Raw genomic sequence first — 20404 nt, 5'->3', positions numbered from 1 at the left:
ATGCTAACCATCTCCTGCCAACTAAAGTATGATTTCGTTGACACTTGATCATCAATTTTACATGTTCTCCTTTCGCCTAAGCATGAGGGTTTGTTTTACCTCCAAGCCTTTTTGTCTAGAACTCTAATTGAATTTATAAGCGCTGATATGATCAAGCACGAATGTAGCGATCTGAGAACAATGACATTCGTTAATGCTTAGGCCATTTCAAAGTTTAAGAAATTTTCCTGTTGATTTGGTCACGATCCCCAAAAAGTGTCTGCAGACCAAGCAGGATGTTTTTTGTTATGTTTATTGACCTCATCTGAAAACTTTCTCTTTCATTTGAGTCACCAATAACAATTGCATTGTCATGAAGTTTCCATTTTAAAGAGATGAGAGACGAATAATGAAACTAGAAGGGATTCATAATGTGAGCTCTGAAAAGTAATCCGGTTTTGAGGTTCTCGTTGGAAATCGCCAATGTTGGTTGAAATCCAGTAGTGAGACCGATATTTTGATAGGGCCAATGAGAGTCAGTCATTGAGTACGGGTGGTTTCCTCGTTTCTGTCGTGCTTGTTTGAGTATTTTCTAATCAATTCATGTTCTAGACAGCACGGTGGTTATAATTTCTGATAAGATGTCTGCTCAAATACCAAGACAAAAGAAACAAAAGGAGCATTTATTGTTGAATAAGCTTCTTCGTCAGTAGCTTATATCAGTGTATTGAACCATTTATTATACGTTATAAAGTACTGGATGCTTATTTAATATATTTTGAAAGTGGCATTTGCAGTAAAATAGATCAGAGAATTACATAACCCCGCTTTAAGTAATTGCCAAAAAACAAATGATGTGCTTCTTTGGAAGCATGAATATAAATGTTTTTTTTTTCATTTTTGTAAAGATTTCTTTAAACCCTAAAAAATATTAAGTGTTGGCACTTAACCATATTCAGGATACAAAATTACCGATCAGTTTTTCTTGAACATGGAAAGCCACACTAGCAAATCAAGTTTTAAGTGGTATTATAATCTACTTAAGCTTTTTCTGAATGCTGCAGAAAGGTGAAACATTTTCATTTTCATTGATTTTTGTGACACTGAAAAGGCACATCATATTTCTTGGCAATTTCTATAAGGTATAACCGGAGCATTTTGTGGTTAAATTTGATGCAAAATACGAAATTTGAAGGATAATATCTCAGCGTCTGCTCGATGGATTGTTATGACATTTTAATAAAAATCTAAACTAAGGGTACTCCAAACATCTATTAATTGTGCTTTAAAAAATAAGATTTTCTAATAGTTTCATCACTGGCTAACATATTAATCAGAGCTACATTTAATGATGCATTGTTCATGGTCCTTGTGTTGTTTTAACAATGAAAAACACAACTAAAAGTCTTGTCATTTGAGCAAAATATCTTTAAGTGCAGTGGGTACCATTGTGAGTAGCTGTCATTGATGTTAAAATAAATGATAGTGATGTCTTGAAACGGAATTATTTGAATATGCCTTCAATGGGAAATCTGGCCACATAATTCCCCAATGATATTTAACCTAAAAATCAACGTGTGGTTTGTCATCATTCCATCAAAACAATTCTTACTTTTGCTGACCGAGGCACACGATCCAAGCAAACTAAAACTAGTATAAACAGTCGCTGCCATACGTGCAGATAGTGTCCAAAAAATGGACCAAAATGTGCTTCGTCATGAAAGTGTGCATTTATATAACTTATACTACAAGATTTCCGCTTCGACATGGTTTTTCGTGTTTTTGGGTCATCTTGAGCAGCTTTTCCACTGTAACTGCCTCAATTTCAACATCGCCGAAATTGAAGATGAAAGTATATAAATCGAAGTGATCGTTTTCTATTTCAATTCCACAGAACGGTGACGGAGATGTCTCAGTTCAGATTCCGAAACATATGGATGAAAACCCGTACTCGGACCAGAGAGAAGAGGACGAACCGGTTAGTGATCTGATTTACAAGATCGACGATGTCCCTCCTCATTACATGTCCATGTTCCTGGGACTGCAAGTAAGCACTTGATATTTTTGTGTCCGTCTGCTAGGTTGCGTGAGAACATGTCACCCAGAACCGCACGCATGCATTATCAGATATTTTCGTGTTCCAGCATTATTTGACCATGTTTGGATCGACGGTCTCGATTCCATTCATTGTTTGCCCGGCTCTTTGTATGGAGAATGACGATCCAGGTCGAGGTTACATCATATCCACCATCTTTTTCGTATCCGGTTTGGTGACCCTTCTTCAGAGCACTTTTGGATGCAGGTAAAACGAAATTATGGCAATTATTTCAACTCCTTGTTGGTATAATTTTTTTGACAAAAACCTCTGTGGACGAAGCAATTGAGTCCCTTCGTTGTTGATGTTGAGGGACCTTTCTTATTACAATTCTGCTGAATGACCAAGCATCCATTGATTCGTCAAATGACGGAGAAAAAAAATGTTCATTACCTTTCAATTGCGTGTTTTGGACCATTAAGGCCTACGCGCCTTTTTTCCACGGAATTTTAAACTAGAACGTTTCTCACAGGATCAAATGAAGCCAAAAATGTATCCTCAGAACTGCATGATCCATTGATGGGGCTAGAGCTCTAGTTGGGGCCATTCATAGAAAACCATATATGAAGTTATCTATGGGGCCATTATACGAGCTTTGGAGCTTTGAAGGTTCAAAGAGGAACAAATTGGAATTGCATCATAAAACTGATCCTATTTCTTGATTCCTCTCAGATTACCAATCATTCAAGGCGGCACTTTCTCCTTCTTGGTTCCAACTTTTGCCATCCTGTCCCTGGAACACAACAAATGCCCTGCCAACTTCGCCACTGAGGGCTGGGGTCCGGACATGAGCCCTGAGGACAAGTCCGAAGAATGGATGCGGCGGATGCAGGAGGTCCAAGGCGCCATCATCGTGGCCTCCATGTTCCAAGTCATTCTAGGATTCACCGGTAAGGGATCGCTCCAATTCCAATAGAGAGCTCCTTCATTGAACAGAATTGCTGAGAATAATCTCGTGTTGTAGGTATTATTGGGATGGTTCTCCAGTTTATCACCCCGTTGACCATTGCGCCCGCGGTGTCCATGATCGGTTTATCGCTATTTCCTGCGGCTTCGGCCTTGGCCTCCAAGAGTTGGCCCATTTCATTGTTGTAGGTTTTGATCATTGTATTCAAATCCAGATGCATGACCGGTTGATTCTTACCATATTTTACCTTTATTTTGCTAGAACCATCTTTACCATGGTGTTGTTCTCTCAGTACCTCCGCAATGTGGAAATCCCCATTCCCTGGAAGAAATCGAGTGGTGGCCTTGCCCTATTCAAACTGTTCCCGGTAAGAATTTAGATCAGAAGACTTTATAAGGAATTTTCTCCTGATACATTGCCTGCCTGGGGGGAAAGTATCAATAGATCTCAAGCCCTCGCATCTCAGGCACTCTAGTGGACTAGCCTTTGTTGTTGTATCCTTGCAGGTTTTACTCACAATTTTGGGTCTTTGGGGCCTTTGTGGAATCTTAACGGCCTCTGGAGCCTTGTCCGAAAACAGCCCTTTACGCACCGATAGCAAATTGAACACGGTTGCAAATTCAGTTTGGATAAGGTTTCCCTATCCATGTGAGTGTCATCTCGTTCCAATATTCATCTCGTGCACTCCAGATCATATTGGCATGTGCATGCTAATTGACCCATTCTGTTACGGTCCATTTTCCGATCCCTTGATTAGACTAACGAAGTCACTTTTCATTGATCGTTGAATACACCCGTTAACGGTCCATTCATGTTTCCAGTTCAATGGGGATGGCCCAGGGTGACGGTGGCTGGCGTGTTTGGCATGATAGCCGGGGTCATTGCCTCGGCCATTGAATCAATCGGTGACTATTATGCGTGCGCCCGGCTCTCAGGAGCCAAGCCCCCTCCCACTCACGCCATTAATCGTGGTATCGGGACGGAAGGTTTGGGGTGCATCATGGCGGGCATCTGGGGAACTGGAAATGGAACCACGAGCTATTCGGAAAACATTGGCGCCATCGGCGTGACCAAGGTATGACGTCAAGTTCAGGCACACTGCTGGTTTGAGAATAGAGAAAGAGAGAGAGAGAGCCCTTGCGAACAAAGAATGTTGTGTGAGTCTTAAGATAAAGAGAGAGCCTTTGATGAATGCCTAATGAATGTTTCGGAAAATACAATAAGCAATTTGGTGGAACAAAAAGATCGTTCTTGGTGATGTAACACACCTGCACAGGCATACAGGGTGTAAAAAAATCAAGGCCTCCTAAGACTTTTCTGACAAGGTTACTTACCACTTTAGAATTTGTTTAACATTGAAACCCAGGCTTTCATTATGAGGAACTGTTGAAAACATAATGGCACGTCACAAATGATCTAATTTGAGCCCAAAGGCCATGGGCAACCCTTCCATCATAGGCTACGAAGAACAATGTTCAAAAATTCAACTGAGCGCAATCTTGAGGTCAGAACCAAAGCTTAAGGCCTACTGAAGGCAGAGGGAAGTGCATGAGCCTTTTGGTGTCCATTCTCGAATCATAGGTAAATGGTAAACGTCATACAAGAAAAGCAAAATCCTTTAGAACAAATCGGACCGAGAGCGGAAATCTGGGATCACAAGAGACCTTCGTCGGATGGCCAAACATCAGAGGGCTACCAATCTCCTTTAGACTAAAATTGGATCTTTCATGGTATGGTGATAGGTCTTTTTTTAATAGTGCCTTCAAATGAAACTGAGCGACTCAATATGATCCAGCAATTCTTTGAGGGCGGGGAAAGGATTTTCAGAAGGCACGAAGGGAGGCCCTTAATTTCTTTACACCCTGTATGCATCTGGCTTTGTCTCACTAGACTATCATTTAGCTTGCTTAAGGATCACTAATTTTGGCATTCCAAGAACACCAATTTTTGGGTGGTTAACTTTTAACCACGCGGAAGTTCTTCTTGTTAAGTGGAATAACGGAGAGTATGAGATAAGCTGGAGATCAAGGTCTAAATGATAAACAGTGTGCGGATTTCAGATAAAATATGACGAACTTCTTCATAACTTGGTCGTCGTCCAAATAATTCGTATTGGTATTACTTGTTTCGGTCAACTATATTTCCTTGATTTTCATTTGTGCTATTGCTCTGTCATTTTTCAACCCAGTCAGCACATTCAGCTTCAATCGAATTCTTCAAAGAAAGTAACCAGACATGTAAGCTACATTTGAGTGGGGCTACTTGTATTTTGATTGCAGGTTGGGTCTCGTCGAGTGATTCAATTTGGCGGACTTATGATGATCTTTTTCGGGCTCTTCTCCAAGTTTGGCGCCTTCTTCGTTACCATTCCGGAGCCCATCGTGGGTGGGATATTCTGCGTCATGTTTGGCATGATCACGGCCGTGGGATTGTCCAGTGTTCAATACGTGGACTTGAACTCATCGCGTAACCTCTTTGTCTTGGGATTTTCCATCTTTTTTGGCATCGTGAGTAATTTGTCATGGTCAGGGTAGTTCATTCCTAATCAACCCATAATGATACCATTATTGTGGAGCTTTTGAGTCCAGGTTTTCCATGGTTGAACCCAACAATTTTAGACAGCAGTAAGCTTGTAAAGTAGTGAATACTGAAAAGGCACGGAAAAATAAGCCCCGCCGTGTTCCAATATGTCGAGAGCATTGCATAATTGAACAATGGAGAAAGAAGCCACAATTGGGAAACCTACTTTCTTCTTGATCTGAGTGTAAGTTTTCCTATTCGGGTCTTTTTCTTCCAAATTTCAGATGTTGCCCCAATGGCTGGAGAGACAATCCGATTTAGTTCTCACCGGGTCAGACCACGTAGACGCGATCATTTTGGTTTTACTCAAGACCTCCATGTTTGTTTCCGGAGCTCTTGGTTTCTTTTTGGACAACACGATTCCTGGTAAGATGATGATTCACCTGTGAATGCAAGCATGCTATTTCTGAAGGAATATCCAGCAGGAATGAACCAAAACTAATTGTAAGATCATAGGCAAGCAAAAGTGCTGGGGCGAGTCAGGGAAATGTCGGACTCGTTCGAGTCCTTCAATTTTTTGACTTTTTGCCGGACTCGAGTCTTTTGCTAGAGTCAGGTCTAGCAAAAAGACTCGTCTTGTGAAAATCTAAGAAGAGCTTGAATAGTTTTTTTCTACGAGTTCAGACTCATAAAAGACTCGAATCTGCCCAATTTGTCCAAAATCGAGTAAAAGACTCGGGTACACTTGGACTCGAGTCCGGACTCGCCCTAGCTCTAGCATGCACCATGTTTGAGTCTCATTAAGTACTTTGTCCATCATCAACCCAATCTGTGTGTCCTCACGCATGATGTCCTCACGAGACGACTGGCTTATATAAAGAGTTTGGTCAACACTTTATTTCTAGAGATCCTCAAGATTAAACTTTGCTCTTGGCAAGCTTGATGATTAAGGGTCCGGGTTAAGCAAGGTTAAAGGGAAGCAAGCATGATGCAGCTTGGTTTGTTATATTTAATCAAAAAAAGTGGGGGGTTCTCCCACACGTGTTCTTTTGCCACAGAACCTCGAGAAATATTTGATGCTTGGATTTTTTACATCTTTAAACGCCTCCAGGTAGTTTGCGACATGAAGCGTCTCTCTCTCCGCTCTAATCCTTCCTGAAGGAAACTCAAAACCTTATGATGGGAAATACCGTAAGAAAGCACCATATAGAGTACGTGTTCTGAACATGATCGCAGCTAGCTGTTCAGGTTTCGTTAAATTATGAGATCCAACAATGATCCACATCGTCATACACCTTACCGAGCGAGTTGATGATAACGCCTTTCAATCGAAATTGTGAAAGTCATACCAACCATGGCAATGACATTTGCTTTTCTTTCGTTGCACCTCGCTCGATATCGTCTTTTGCGGGCCCTGAAGAGTGGCTTAGCGTCACTAATCGTCAAATTCGATAATCATCTCTTTATTATGGAGTATCCTTGCCTGGCTAGGCACGCCAATGATAAATTTGTATTATATAATTTACAGTACGTATTTACTGCCATACAGATATTTTCCATGTTATGTACAAGGGCTTATCTTCGAGATTCCTTAATCTCCGGCTGTCCAGAAACAAAAGGTTTCTACGATAAATCGCCTGAGGATCCTTTTTTTAGGTAGAAATGCTTTTCTTTACGCTTCCTTTACGCTTTGAAAAGAAAAAGAGACCATGCTACAACCCAAAGTTATTAATAAGTAACATGTGAATGTATTTCAATCCACCTGAATGTTGTTTGGCATCCGCTTGAGTACTGACTGGGATATTTTGAACTTGAACCAATTCTGGACATTTGGCACGGCCTCCCTCGAAAATTACCTAAATCCGGGTTTGCAGAAGACATCGAAACTTTGGGTTATTAGACCAGGATTTGATTGATCTTCGTTTTTTATACCGCCATTGGATGGATCATTGACATATTCTGCCAACAAGACCCAATGATGATTGAGGACCAATTGTCAATTATGTACGTTAGCGCTTTTCCCACTGAAAGGTTTTCCATCGGGTTATTGTCCAATTGTCAATAGATGAAGTGACGGCCTTGGAAATCGGTGCCAAACTCAAGAACAGTGTGAGTATCCATTTGACACTTGAGAATTGAGTTTTGTACTTCCTGACAAGGTTATACAACCATTTCAAGTCCTCCATTCGTTGTCACTTGAGAACTGGGATTCGTACTTCCTGACAGGGTTATACAATCATTTCAAGCCTCTGTAAGTCAACCCATCCTCGATCCTTTGTTTCTTCTCACCACTACATAGGCACCTTGAAAGAGCGAGGTTTGTTGGCTTGGCGAGAGCATCTCCGACCTCCAACGTCCGAGAAGTCCACCTTGGACAAGCGCCCAACTTGCACCTACGATTTCCCCATTGGAATGGATCTCATTCACAGGTAGGTTTACTCGTACTGACCTATCGTTCAATCACCGCAATCACCATTGCGCCACTCAGAAAAAAAAGAACTCAATGAGGAACGACAACAATTGCATTATCGCCCATGGCTCCAACCATTGATAGGATCTTGACACGGCGCGTTTCTGACACAGTTGATCGTTCGTTCTTGGTGTCGTTGGGACAAGAAGTCTATGATGTTTGGGCTCATGACTTTGTGGTCGGTTTCTGCATATGTTGAATGTGTACGTTGTGGCTGCTTCTTGTAATTGTGTTGTATGTTCGTTGGCTCAAATAGTTCAAGAGGAAAAAGGGGTTAAAGGCCAACGTTTAAAGCAATTAGTTGGGACCATGTTTGTTCAGTTTATGTTCAGCCAGACAATAACCTATAAGACGAAGAAGAAGGAGTACAAGCATTGTTGAGGAGCACAATTCAAATTGGATCAAACTTCTTCGAGGGGGGCTTTAAGGGCATTGAACAATGTTCTGAAGTCTCCTTTTTATACCTGCTCACAGCAGCCCTAACCAATTTGCATGCATCCTCCTCTACTTGGGTTTGATCGATCGCAAAATCAGTTCATTGCTCTGCTGACGAAGCCAATTGGAACAATCCCAAGTTAGTCTCGTCCCATGACGAAAAAATCCAATCCAAGATCCCGATAATCATGTTACAAATGCTGATTGGGGAGGAGGCAAATGATGGAAGAATTATTCAACTGACTTGTTTACAAAAGGATATCGGTCGGGGTTTTAGTTAATAACTCAACTTGACTCCTCATCCGTGAAGTTGGATTAAAAGAATGGGCAGATCTGTGTCAAAAGCCAAGATGTACTTGTATAATTCTGTCATCTATAATGCTTGTATGGGTTTTCTTGGACAGGGTCTACTGGAAGTGTACGTCAGATTGGACCTCTTTAGCACGAGGAATTCATTGTACACAGTAGTTCCCAAAATGGTATTGTTTGGACAGCATATCTGTATACGACTTTGGAATACAGCTTGAATGCCATCTACTTGTAGGATCCCTATAAAGATTCCTATCTTTCAGGTTAAAGTGGACTCAATATGTTCCGTTCCTTCCGACCTACAAAAGCCCTGCTGAGAAGAAATACGACCAATGATATTGACCGATGTTCATCCACACTCGTGCTTTTATTGATTATTCATCATATAAACTCCAACAGATTTATGTGACAATAGTGCCCAATCATGAATAAGAACTGTCTTTAAGGTAACGACGCATCAGACAAAGGACAAAATCATCTGATCCAAGATGATCTTCACTGCAGGTAATTGGTTGTCAAACGCTCAGGTACACAACTTGTCATCCACCATGGATCATTCGTGCCTGACATCAAATCAATAACTAAATATTTTGGTCAACACAGTTTCGATTTGGAGCAAAAGCACAAAACGTATGTAGAAATGAAGCAAATTGAGATGGGTAACTTTCGTAATTTTGGGCAAGAAACTTGCGATCATGTTCATGGTCCCGCTCATAACAGAAACTAAATATCACTTCTGCAAGAGGTCATTGCAAATTAGACTCATCTCAAAATACAGCTCGAACCACAATGCTGATGAAAAAAAAGGGTCAAGTTTGACATTAGCACAAACACTTCACCACCCTTCATCAAATCTTTCACGAATGCTTCAAGGACAAAAATGGGGCTTGATATGTTCACTTTAGAACAAAGCTTCTTCTGCATTGCGATGAAATCTGAAGTAGTTCCGCGGGCCCAACCTCCCCGATTCCCCGTTGTTCCAATCGGGGTTCTTCTCTTTTGGTCTCCGGTGTTTTTCCTCCGGACCGAGAGGCCAACTTCAGAAATAGAAGGAATCCTCGTGCGTTCCTGTTGCTATTGTTGTAGATTCCTCTGTGTCGAGAACTTCTGTAAAGGGAATATGATAGAGCGGGCCTTCGCGAAGTGCGTTCAGTTGATCATTACCCGGCGCACAGCAAANTTCCGCGGGCCCAACCTCCCCGATTCCCCGTTGTTCCAATCGGGGTTCTTCTCTTTTGGTCTCCGGTGTTTTTCCTCCGGACCGAGAGGCCAACTTCAGAAATAGAAGGAATCCTCGTGCGTTCCTGTTGCTATTGTTGTAGATTCCTCTGTGTCGAGAACTTCTGTAAAGGGAATATGATAGAGCGGGCCTTCGCGAAGTGCGTTCAGTTGATCATTACCCGGCGCACAGCAAAGGCCAAGGCCAGAAAGTGATTCGAATCGGTCCGATAGTGGAACAATAGAACAGGAGAACAGCCACTGGATTACATACTCATCTGTTGAATTGAAGGTAAGCAGGCGGAAACCTGACTGTCTAATCCTTTGCTTAGCCTGTGTTAGTGCTATCTCAGTTTGAGAACGGATACGAAAAATGAATTTCTCGAGGATTGTGCATCAGCGTTGAACGGTCAAACCAAGGGGGCTTGGTTTAAATCGAAGGAATATTGTGATGGTTTCAAAGCCCGCCGAACGGTCACATTCGGCTTGAATTTGATTTTTATCTTCAAATATTGTGGTGGCAATGAAAAACGAAATCTCCAATTGATGGCATTTTTTGCTTTTATTAGTTTCCGTTTTCTTGTGCAACCAAAAGGTTATTGGGGAAAAAAGGTCGAACTTTGTTCCACATTCCAAGGCGTTCTTACATGCATGTCCAAAAGATATGAAGGATTTTTTTTTCTGGCGGCTCTACTGTTACTGGAAATGAAATCCTGAGCAGTTCAAGGTGAAAACGTACAGTCTTTTACTTAACTTTATATTTGGTCCAACAAAGAATTAGAATTGGCGGATTTGGCCAGCCCTTGAATATAAGGCTGCTTAGGAATTTTAGTCAGAAAATTGTCCAAGTCTGACGTAGATCAACGAGGCCTTGAAGGAGCTCTCAAAACTCACGTTAAGTCTTACTGCAATTAACCCTAAAATCTGAGTTGAGACAAATATCATGAATGTTTTTGAAAACGTGCAGTATCAGATATCTTTCGAACCTTCTTGGAACACTGTATAATCTCAGCATTTTTTTAGTTGTCGGACACATCCAGCCTCCTGTTAACGAAACCTGGGCAATATACGTACGTATTTTTCCCTCCTTTCTTTGCGAGTGGAGTGTATAATGACATCGACCCAAAAGACATTGAGCGAAGTTTCATTCCGTTCAAGGCCATATTCGGTAACTCAAGAGTTAAAAAAGAATACCCAACTGATTGAGCATATAGAACAGGTCATTGAGGAACTGGAAAGTCACGAGTCAGCTAATGTATTCTATCTCAATTTTGCCAAGGCCTTTGTCAAGGTGGATCATGGCCTTTTAGTTTACAAACCTCATGAGATTGGGATCCAAGACAAGGTTCTCTATCGGTAAAGAAGTTTCATTTGTGTTAGGAAGCAAATGGTTGAGGTTGAGGGATCCCCTAGTGACATACATGATGTCAAGTGTGGTGTTCCTCAGGGCTCCATTTTAGGACCTCTCATAAATTGCTCCGCTTCAGAAGCTTGGTAGTAAAGTCCATGCCGATGTTGACCGTTTGGATGAGAGAAAGAGCTGAACCGAGGCATTGGGAAGAAAGCTGGTTACTCTCTCAAATTTCTGCTCGACATAGGAACAATATTTTTTGTCAGAGTCTATTGAGGGTTCAAAGTTTATAGGTGATATGATTAAGATTCTGTTAGTCCGGTAGAAGTCTTAGAGCCAAATCATTGTTGCTGAGAATATAATTAGCAAGATTTCTTGCTTGCCCTCTTTTGAGGTGGGACCATTAGAACCATTATGGTTCCACGGAGATTTGAGCCTCAACCACTGGAACTGGAATCCCGACTTCTAGGGTCGGGAATGGACTTTTCAGAATCAGGCCAAAGCATCAAGTTCTTCTTCAAGTGAGAACGACTCCACCTCGCTACAACCAGGTACATATTGCAATATTCTGGTCGATCTAACAGGAAATTTAAATAAGAGATTGTCTGAGATCAGTCTCATTTGATGGGCAACGCAAAGCTTGCACTCGCTTTTCAAACGCTTAACCTCGACGTTAGCATCCCGGTCGATATTCCAGTGGTTCATGATTTGATGAGCAGTACTTTTTTCCGCTTCAAGTAGAAGGATTAGCTGGCCAGAAATGAGACACTTTTAAGAACTGGAGCATAATCCTTTAAAAGGATTAGGCGTGAATGTTGATGAAATCCGTAAATTAAAGGCTTTGTCTAAGTCTCGGAAGGAGCTGTAACTCAATATGAGTTCTTAATTAGCCGCCCACTTCTAGTACTTCGACAAATTCATTACGTACCGAAACGTGACTGACCAGTCGCCTAAAAACATTTGTACTGAACCAGTGCTCTCTCTCTCTCTCACACACACACACACACTCCCTCAAAAGAATAACTCTTTTACTCATTTGCTCATTTGGGGAAGATCATAACCAGGTTCGATAACAATTTGATATACGAAATAATTTGAAATGAAGTTCCATCAATGCCACATTGATTTTTGGGTGCATGAATTTGACCTTGATACTGAAGCGTTCTTCAATTGTTAGCATGCAATATGAACCAACATTCTCTCCCTGCCTTTCATGGTGGGAAAAACTACCCAAGATCTATTTTACAACGGGTATTTATGGGTTTATAATACTTTCTTTATGATTTTAGTTGGCCCAAACGGTCAAGTGGGTCTTCATATGAAGGGTTTCCGGGGAATGGCCCCACTCCTAGATATGAATAAGACTTTTATGCCTATTGGGACCCTATCCTAAACAAATAAAGTCCTTGTAGGTCAGAACCGCTCAGTCTCGACTTTTATGTACTGCAGTGTTGACTGAGTCCACTATTCTTTGGTGCTTCATTAATGGATCCACGGACCTGTTGAAAGGAGGCCTTCATCGTCGAGCATGTTCAAACCAGTTCCGATGATAGATTTGAATAAAAAAAAAGGAACAAAACGGACAATGCTCAAGGGCCAATTCCAAAGTGAACCACTCAGAGACTCACGTGGGTTGCCATGATAATTGACGTTCATTCCCAACCCGTTAGCTTCGACAGACCATCCACATTCAGCTCTAGATCCTCCCCCCAAATGTGTAAGGATCGATATTTGGAACCATTTTCCTGTTTTCTTACTAGTCAAGGTCCTTGTTCCACGACAGATCATGATCACGATTCACATGCTTAGGTTGTTAGGGCCTGGTTAGCGTATCTGCGTATTAAGATTTTTTATCAACTGTGGACACGAACTAGCGTGATCATTGCTTGGAAGCATGGTTAAAAAACAAGTGGACTTTTATTGGAATCATATCAGGTCGGTTCCACTTGGAACAAAACTTTGTCTTCCACGATGGCAAATGTAACGTTGATGGATGGATGGGTGTAATACGTATTACATATCATGGTGTTATGCTCTGTTATCCAATGTGATCTTTTTTCATTCATTGACTGGCCTGCGTTTCTGTCTTTCAAAGTTGAGGGACAAAAACCTTTGCCTTGAGATTGAGGGATGTCGTGTTCTAGTAGAGCAAACTAAAACGACCATCATCTCATCTCCGCCCACGTCGTTCAGGTTTAGCTTTGTTAAACACTCCTTTATCCCATGTTTTCTTCCTCAGGATTAGAGAGCAAGTGCCATTGCACAATGATGATGGGCCATTGAATACACCGCCAATCCAAGATGGCTTTGGAATTCCCCTCCATTATGAATATGGTTTTGGATCCCAGGAGGAATTCGTCTCTCCTGAGGATTTCAAGCGAGTCCATAGACTCCTTCACCGGCTCCTCCAACGAGAGTGCGTGGGAGTACGCTGAGAGCCCGGCCATCCCCAGTGAGATCTTCTGGGGATCCAGTTGCTACTTGATTCTGGTGGGGAGCTTTGGGATCGCCAGCAACTTGACGGTCTTGATAGTGTTCCTCACGCATAAAAAGGTAAGCGACCCTGTTTCCACTCAAAAGTCAGACCTCTTCTTGTTGCTCTTGCTGTTATTGTGTGAGGACTTGCCGCAGCCCTAAGAATGGTATGCACTCGGCGAGATGCTCCGGGGATCGTGAAGTGGGTAGTTTGAGAAAAACGGTCACATCCTCGAATTTTCCACCTCTCACCCATGTTCGTGTTCGTCCTTGTAAAGGCTACATCACATCGAAGATCCCTTGCCAGTCTGGATTACTTAGAAGCAAAAGTTACACACCAATTAGCACATGTTAAACTCTCTTAATTGACCATTTTAGCTTTCAAGGTCCTCAAACCCGGCAAATGGGAGTGATTTCAGAAATGAAGTGAGAAAGTCGAGGATTAGAAACCTTTCTTAGTTTTTTTTTAAAAACGTTCCATTGTGAACCCGTATGATTATGTAGCACGCCGCTAGTCTGTGCTTCTGTTACCACTACCATAAGCAGGGCTTCGACCAAAGTAGACCATGGCATCATTCTCATCATCATCCTGTTTCTGTCTCAACATCAAACTCGATAAGTACCGTATATATGTAGTGCTTCAATGAAGCACCAGAAAATGGACCACTTTCTCGTTGGACACCGTTTGTTTTGTTCGCCACTTTTACTTCATTCCCCAGGGATTGGAATGAGATAATGGTCAACAATTCATCATGGATATTTCTCGTGATGATAGAGAAAGCGAGGAGCTATCCAGAATATCAGAGGTCTCGGTTAGGATTCCTCCCAGTACAAATGATACATAGTGTGACAAGTTCAAATTGCTTTTGCGCTGAAGACGTACTGGTAGAGCTAGTGATTATTTGACGGTGAGGGAAACCAATGTAATGGTATGAAAATGCAGTTCTGTTCCTAAATCGAAGGTGATAGTGGCATTACTGTACTCCTGAAATAACTACCACATGGCAATGACATGTCGAATTTCTTTTATTTACGAGAACCATCCAAGTCAAGAGTTCATATAGCGGAAGAGGAGTCCAATGGGAAAAGATCAGAAGCCCCAATAACGTGGGCTAGAAAGCCGAGAAAGCGAGCCAGTCCATTCGAGGGAGGCCTGAGAAACTCTTGATGAATTGCTGACCTCTGCTTCTAGAGAGTTGGCACTTGGCTGGGATATTTTCACTTATGTCCGTCCAATAACAACGAAAGACGCAACAATTTCTGGTCCAATTGTTCGCACGTTCGTAGGGTCCACTTTTCTGAAACGCATTCCGTCGATAAGATTCGATGTTGGGCAACATCGAATCCAGGTTACACACACACACACACCACACACCACCACACACACACACACACACACCGAACGTGTGCAAGCATCTTCTTTTTCCAACGAGAAGTGATCCAAAAAGGCATAGAAGTCAACAACAATGTACTAACGGGTGGCTTAGTCTACGTATTTTGCTTTTCAAGCTGAGGTTCATTACTTAAATGCTATTGCTTGAAATTTGCCTGAGGAGACTTCAGCCTTTTACTCTGATTGTCAAATCAACATTACCTATACTTTGAAAGAGATAAGTCCTTTTTCAATGGCGCCTTTTCACTCGAACTCGTATAATTTTCTGTCGGAAAACCGAACAATAAAAACAAGCAATTCTTGCTATAATTATTACAAACTCAAAACCTCTGATTCACAGAACAATTACCAATTAAGCCTTCTGCAATCCCTTGGAACCAATCGAGGCTAATGAAACCGGTAGCCAATATCGATAGACGTACCAAGCGACCAATACTTTGGATCGCACTTTTCCGTCTCCATTTCTCACTAGGTAGAAATAAACAGCTTAGAAACGATTAAAAAAAACTGGCATCCCCAACACCATCCCATACCATGCCACCACAGCGATATTTGTCAGGCTCGAAAGCTCGTTTTTAGCCGAAGGTGAGAGTTTCGGTCTAAATATAGTTGGTGGGTATACGGGTTCAAAGGCCAATATTTCGATTTTCAATGATGAAAAACCCTCCACCGATGGCCGTATTGGCTTTTTCTCCTGCATTTGGAGCAAGCGACTGGCAACAATTCCCAAAGCATCCAGTTGACCCAAAGTAATGAAGCCGAAATCTAGACCCCATGACTAGTCCCCTTAACTAGAATACCGTGCTTATTGATAACGAGAAGGTGACGAGGGTGAAACCAAGGTCAAGATCCGGGTACGGTGGTGTTCAAATTGAAGTGCTTCTTCCTTTAAGAGGTTCAAGGCTAGGTGTTATAGTGTACCGTTCATGTCCAAGACGTTTTAATGGGTTTTCCCAAAGGTGTACGTTGTTCCAGCCAATGGGTGCTTACGTTCCAAAGGCTCTCTCACTTCGATTGTTTCAGCTCCAGACGCCTTTCAACTTGGTGTTAATGAACTTGATCGTGGCGGAGCTGCTTATTTCGCTAATTGGCATTCCCATTGATCTCACGGCCAGCTTGCTCCAGGGTTGGAAACTCGGATACCATCTTTGTCTCGTGACCGGATTCTCCATGACACTCTTGGGTAAGCAGATCATCACCTTGCGCTCTATTTCTGGCCATCTATCTCGCGATCAATCCTGAAAGCAAAAACAATTCGTCCAAATTCATCTCGAGCTCTCTGATACGGTAAATGGCCAGTACTGCACGTCAATCCCTTATTGGCTTTGGCACTTGTTTTTGGCAATTATATCGCTAATTAAGAGACTTCGGTTGTTTTACCACTCGGAAAGGGACAACTTTGTTCAGAAAGTTATGTTCAATTTCTAACTCAAGATCCTGAATGGACAAGAAATGGAAATCCCCACCCACGAGTTACATCAAAGCTCGATGGGTTCGGTTCTACAGTATGTGTTAGATGATTATGTTAATCTTTTTACCGAATGCATTCGTGAATCAAGTTAGGCCGTGATTATGTTTAATATGGTCATAGGAAGTTCTTGTCAAACGTTTACGTAGGGAAACATGAACATAAAGAAAAGGACACTCACTCCAAGAGACTCAAAATGGTTCTCTTCTCTTTCACCAGTTGAGAGTTGCTTTCGCGCTTGCATTTCAAGTTACGTTGTTATGGAAATGTTCACTACTTAATAGTTCAGAGTTGGTTGACGAAAATCCGGTCTTGTCTGGTCTTAATTATGATACTGAATGTGTTTCTAACCGTATGGTCAGCTTTTCACCTCACAATGCCACTCCACCTTATACTTCCAATTCGAGCAAAATAGGACCCAAAAGGTAAAGTGAGCTTCAGAAAGAGATCGTGCTTTTCCACGGCTCCACAACGTAGGCAAATTTGCATCATAATTCATTTTTTATAGCTGGGTCGAACTTCTGTGCCACTTTTTCCGCTCGATTCAAAGCCCCTAAATGAGTCGGTGTTAGTAAAAATTTGTCATTCCGTTCGGTTCGAAACATATCATTTAATCACAAAACCATTGTCTTTTGTGACATGTGACACGTGACGCCTTCACAATCTAGTTAGAGAGTGCACTGATCCGAAGTCTATTAGAAGACAATTGGCAATTCCCCCATCCATCCAAGTTGCTCTGTCATACATTGAAGGACAACAAGTTGGTCAAAGGTGACGCCACGAAACCTCTTTGTTGTTTTAACAAGGTCTAGCTTGAAAAAGGATACGCGTTCCAAAGTTAGACCCCGTAATAACGAAATCAAACGTTTTCGTATAGCCGTATTGTTGTAGGCTTTTTTTAGCATGAAGTCATTTTTTATTAGCTCAGGGATGCTGGTCATATTGTGCACCCATGAATAAGTGGCCTTTTATCATTGAAGGTGTAGAAATGCTACTTCAGGGGTATGATTGTCAAATAAGTACGAAAGAAGGAGCAACTTGCTTTGAAGCAACATCACAAAAATAGTGGAGCTTAATCGAGAAACGTCTTCCAAAAGGCTCAAGTTAAGTTAACTTCTGTTACTCAAACTGGTAAGATTTTCTCCGAGGATCTACTTGATGTTCCATACAAAGTAAAATGTATATCATGGTCAGAGACCGTTCTATTACGGATCAACCACTTTTAAAGACTCGAAGACCTTCTCCAAGCGACAAATAAAAAAAAAGATGCTAGCACGCCTGTTTACATGTTCGTACAAATACGTATACGCTTAATCTCAAGTCATATTAAAAAAGAATTTTGGAATTCAATTCAACTTTTGAGACAAACGTGCTAAAACTGCAACGTCTATCCATTCAACATATGAACTGGTTCCTTTCAAAGGCTTTGGCAAGATATTGATATGTAAAATATCTTCTTGTACTTTCATTTTGACACTATATTCTATAGAATTTAACTCAACAAAGAGCGTACAAAAATTCCATCTCTAATGAAAATCTAGTCAAAAATCAGGCACCATCCGTTTGGTTTGTTACAGTATAACCATCAAGTCTTGACTTTCATTTTGTACTTGAACTGCAGCAACATTTAACGCTTTTAATGTTTTTCTATGTTAATTTTTAAGAGGGCGCTATAGATGTCCAAATGAAAGCATCCCCAGATTTTCTCTCCCTTACAATTTTGCTGTAGCCTCCACTCTACTGTGATGTCTTTCTACGCCGGTTATTTGGTAGGAAAACTCACAACAAATGGGGTCAAAACTTGTGTGTCATACTAAAGTATGAGTTTGTTTTTCGTGATTGGCGTCAGGTAATAAAAGTTTCTCAATACATTGGGTTAGTTATTGGGACCATTCTGTTGCTTGCTTGCTTCGTATTTTTTATTAATACGCAAAGAGACGGACTGGTTAAATGAGGTGTTCTCCAAGCCCATAGCAAGCTGAACATAATATTCGAACCTCTTAGGCCTTTTCATGTCTATTTGTCAAAATTTGCTCGCTTTTTCCATACATAACATTCTGAGTAGGCAACATTCAAAATTAAAAGCTCTTTACGAAGCCTTTGAACTCAATTGAAAAGACCACCACTGTCTGAGGAAAAGCGAAAAAGAGACAGACATAGGCACAGAAATTTAGCCTCGAGGCTGAGGACTCCAGTCCAACTCCACTTGAATACGATCTCTTCATTTCCTGCTCTGTAGGCATGGTCTCCATTTTCACCCTATCCTCTTTGGCTATTCAAAGATGGATGTTGGTGACTCGACCCGGCAAATTCTCCCTCAACAACTGGACGCACACCCGATTGAACCTGGCCCTGATTTGGTTCCTCTCAATCGCCGTGGCCCTCCCGCCTCTACTAGGCTGGTCCTTCTATGCCCCGGAGACCTCGGGACTAAGGTATGCAAGACGCACGCCCGTGCTCTGGCCTCGTTATCCATGGATGAATCGGCCACATCAAAAACCTTGGATTTGGGAACCAACTTCAATGATTTCCATTTACAGTTGTGCACCAGCTTGGGAGGACCCCAAATCGATCGGTTTCAATTGGTACATGCTCTCCCTTGGGTTCTTTTTGCCCACTTCGGCAATGGTCTACACTTCGGGGAGTGTCCTTCTGAACCTAAAAGTGGTGAGTCCACCCAGTCCAATTTTTGACATAATGGCCCACTTTGCTTGACACAGACACATTAGTGGGTGCTGGGAATTATGTAAAAATGGAAACAGCCTTGAAAGACAAGTAACAATTGGGATGAGCGCTGGCGAGCTTGTTATAGAGCCAAATGAGGCCTGACAGGCAAGTAGGTGTACAATTATCTGTACGATAATAAGAAAGAAGGTGGATCTCCTCAGCGATCTGAATGAGCTCCAAGCATGCGCATGTGATTCGCATCCACTTGGCCCAGTAAAGTCTTTTCGATATCAATGCTTCCAGGAGGTGTTTTCCTCCTATTCTTGATTATTTTTGATGGTGATCTCATAGAGCATAGTACGATGGTTTTGTGGCCAAATGGAACATCGTAAATAGGCATGAATGATATTGCTTGTGAAACAGATACATTGCTCACTGCCACTCTAATTTAATTACTGAATGGAGGTTATGAAATCCGATTCCAGGATCATCTCTGCCACCCACAAAATCCGTTGGGAATTGTGGATTACGTGACGGCAATGAAGAGCTTCTGTACCGTCAAAGTTGCTTGGATTCCATTTTACATATTCAATAACATTCAAGTTTAAATACAAGTTTCGCAAGAAGATGAAAAAAAGAACCGTACCCTGATTCGGCAAATGACATTCTACTCTCTCTTTGGGATCGTGATGTTTTCATCTTTTATGGCGGTCCATGAACATCTGTTTAATTAGAAATGAAATGGATACCTGAGGCTTTTCGTGTTATTTCTTTTCCACAATGCTTTTTCAGTGATGAATCCAGAAGGGAGTTTTGGGTACATCTTTCGTTGCATCCGTCTGCACGGGTAGCTTTGGGTGCACTTGTTGCTTTGACAATATTGTCTTTGTATGCTGTAAGCAATCAAAGTAAACCGTTCATTAGCAAATCAAAAGGTCACACACAATCACAAAGCAATGTAAAAGAAATTTGACACCCTGTGTGGTGGATGTCTCTTGGGATGAATCTGGTGGTTACTGTCGCTCTTGGTGATCGGTGCTTTAACTGAAGGAAGAGAAACAGAGTTAAAACGAGATTGGGATAATTAATCAAGCCCCACCTTACCCAAGTCTTCCGT

General features: G+C 41.7%; 2 protein-coding genes and 1 long non-coding RNA gene across 6 annotated transcripts in view; 2 read left to right on the top strand and 1 right to left on the bottom strand.

Annotated features, from left to right (window-relative positions):
- Positions 1-1873: 1873 nt before the first annotated feature.
- On the top strand, positions 1874-9169 carry LOC131882087 (solute carrier family 23 member 1-like; the record flags this gene model as incomplete). Its single annotated transcript, XM_059229126.1, is given in 11 exon segments — positions 1874-2026; positions 2124-2281; positions 2747-2964; positions 3039-3165; positions 3243-3348; positions 3488-3629; positions 3803-4056; positions 5261-5488; positions 5786-5927; positions 7801-7930; positions 8979-9169. Coding segments are annotated over 11 exon segments (1731 nt in total), but the record flags the coding sequence as incomplete, so codon positions are not given.
- The window catches only part of LOC131882088 (rhodopsin-like), a 12880-nt gene continuing 1564 nt past the window's right edge, over positions 9089-20404 (top strand). Inside the window, exons 1-5 of one of the 4 annotated variants that reach the window (XM_059229129.1) lie at positions 9089-9219; positions 13524-13837; positions 16176-16335; positions 18860-19055; positions 19161-19287. In XM_059229129.1, the coding sequence (XP_059085112.1) occupies positions 13586-13837; positions 16176-16335; positions 18860-19055; positions 19161-19287 (735 nt within the window). In that variant the 5' untranslated portion in view covers positions 9089-9219; positions 13524-13585. Of the gene's footprint in view, positions 9220-10012; positions 10226-11440; positions 12349-12559; positions 13838-16175; positions 16336-18859; positions 19056-19160; positions 19288-20404 lie in introns of those variants that run through there. The other 3 variants (XM_059229128.1, XM_059229130.1, XM_059229127.1) reach the window with 3 other exon arrangements.
- Positions 14761-20404, bottom strand: part of LOC131882090 (uncharacterized) — a 6495-nt gene continuing 851 nt past the window's right edge. Inside the window, exons 2-4 of the long non-coding RNA XR_009373446.1 lie at positions 20037-20180; positions 15502-16390; positions 14761-15057 (exon numbers count right to left, since the gene is read on the bottom strand). This is a non-coding gene — a long non-coding RNA (uncharacterized LOC131882090). The remainder of the gene's footprint in view (positions 15058-15501; positions 16391-20036; positions 20181-20404) is intronic.

Source organism: Tigriopus californicus, chromosome 6 (genome assembly GCF_007210705.1).
Source record: "Tigriopus californicus strain San Diego chromosome 6, Tcal_SD_v2.1, whole genome shotgun sequence".
Lineage (NCBI taxonomy): Eukaryota > Metazoa > Arthropoda > Copepoda > Harpacticoida > Harpacticidae > Tigriopus > Tigriopus californicus.
The sequence above is the reverse complement of the archived record's forward strand: the minus strand, read 5'-3'. Positions and strand labels throughout refer to the sequence as shown.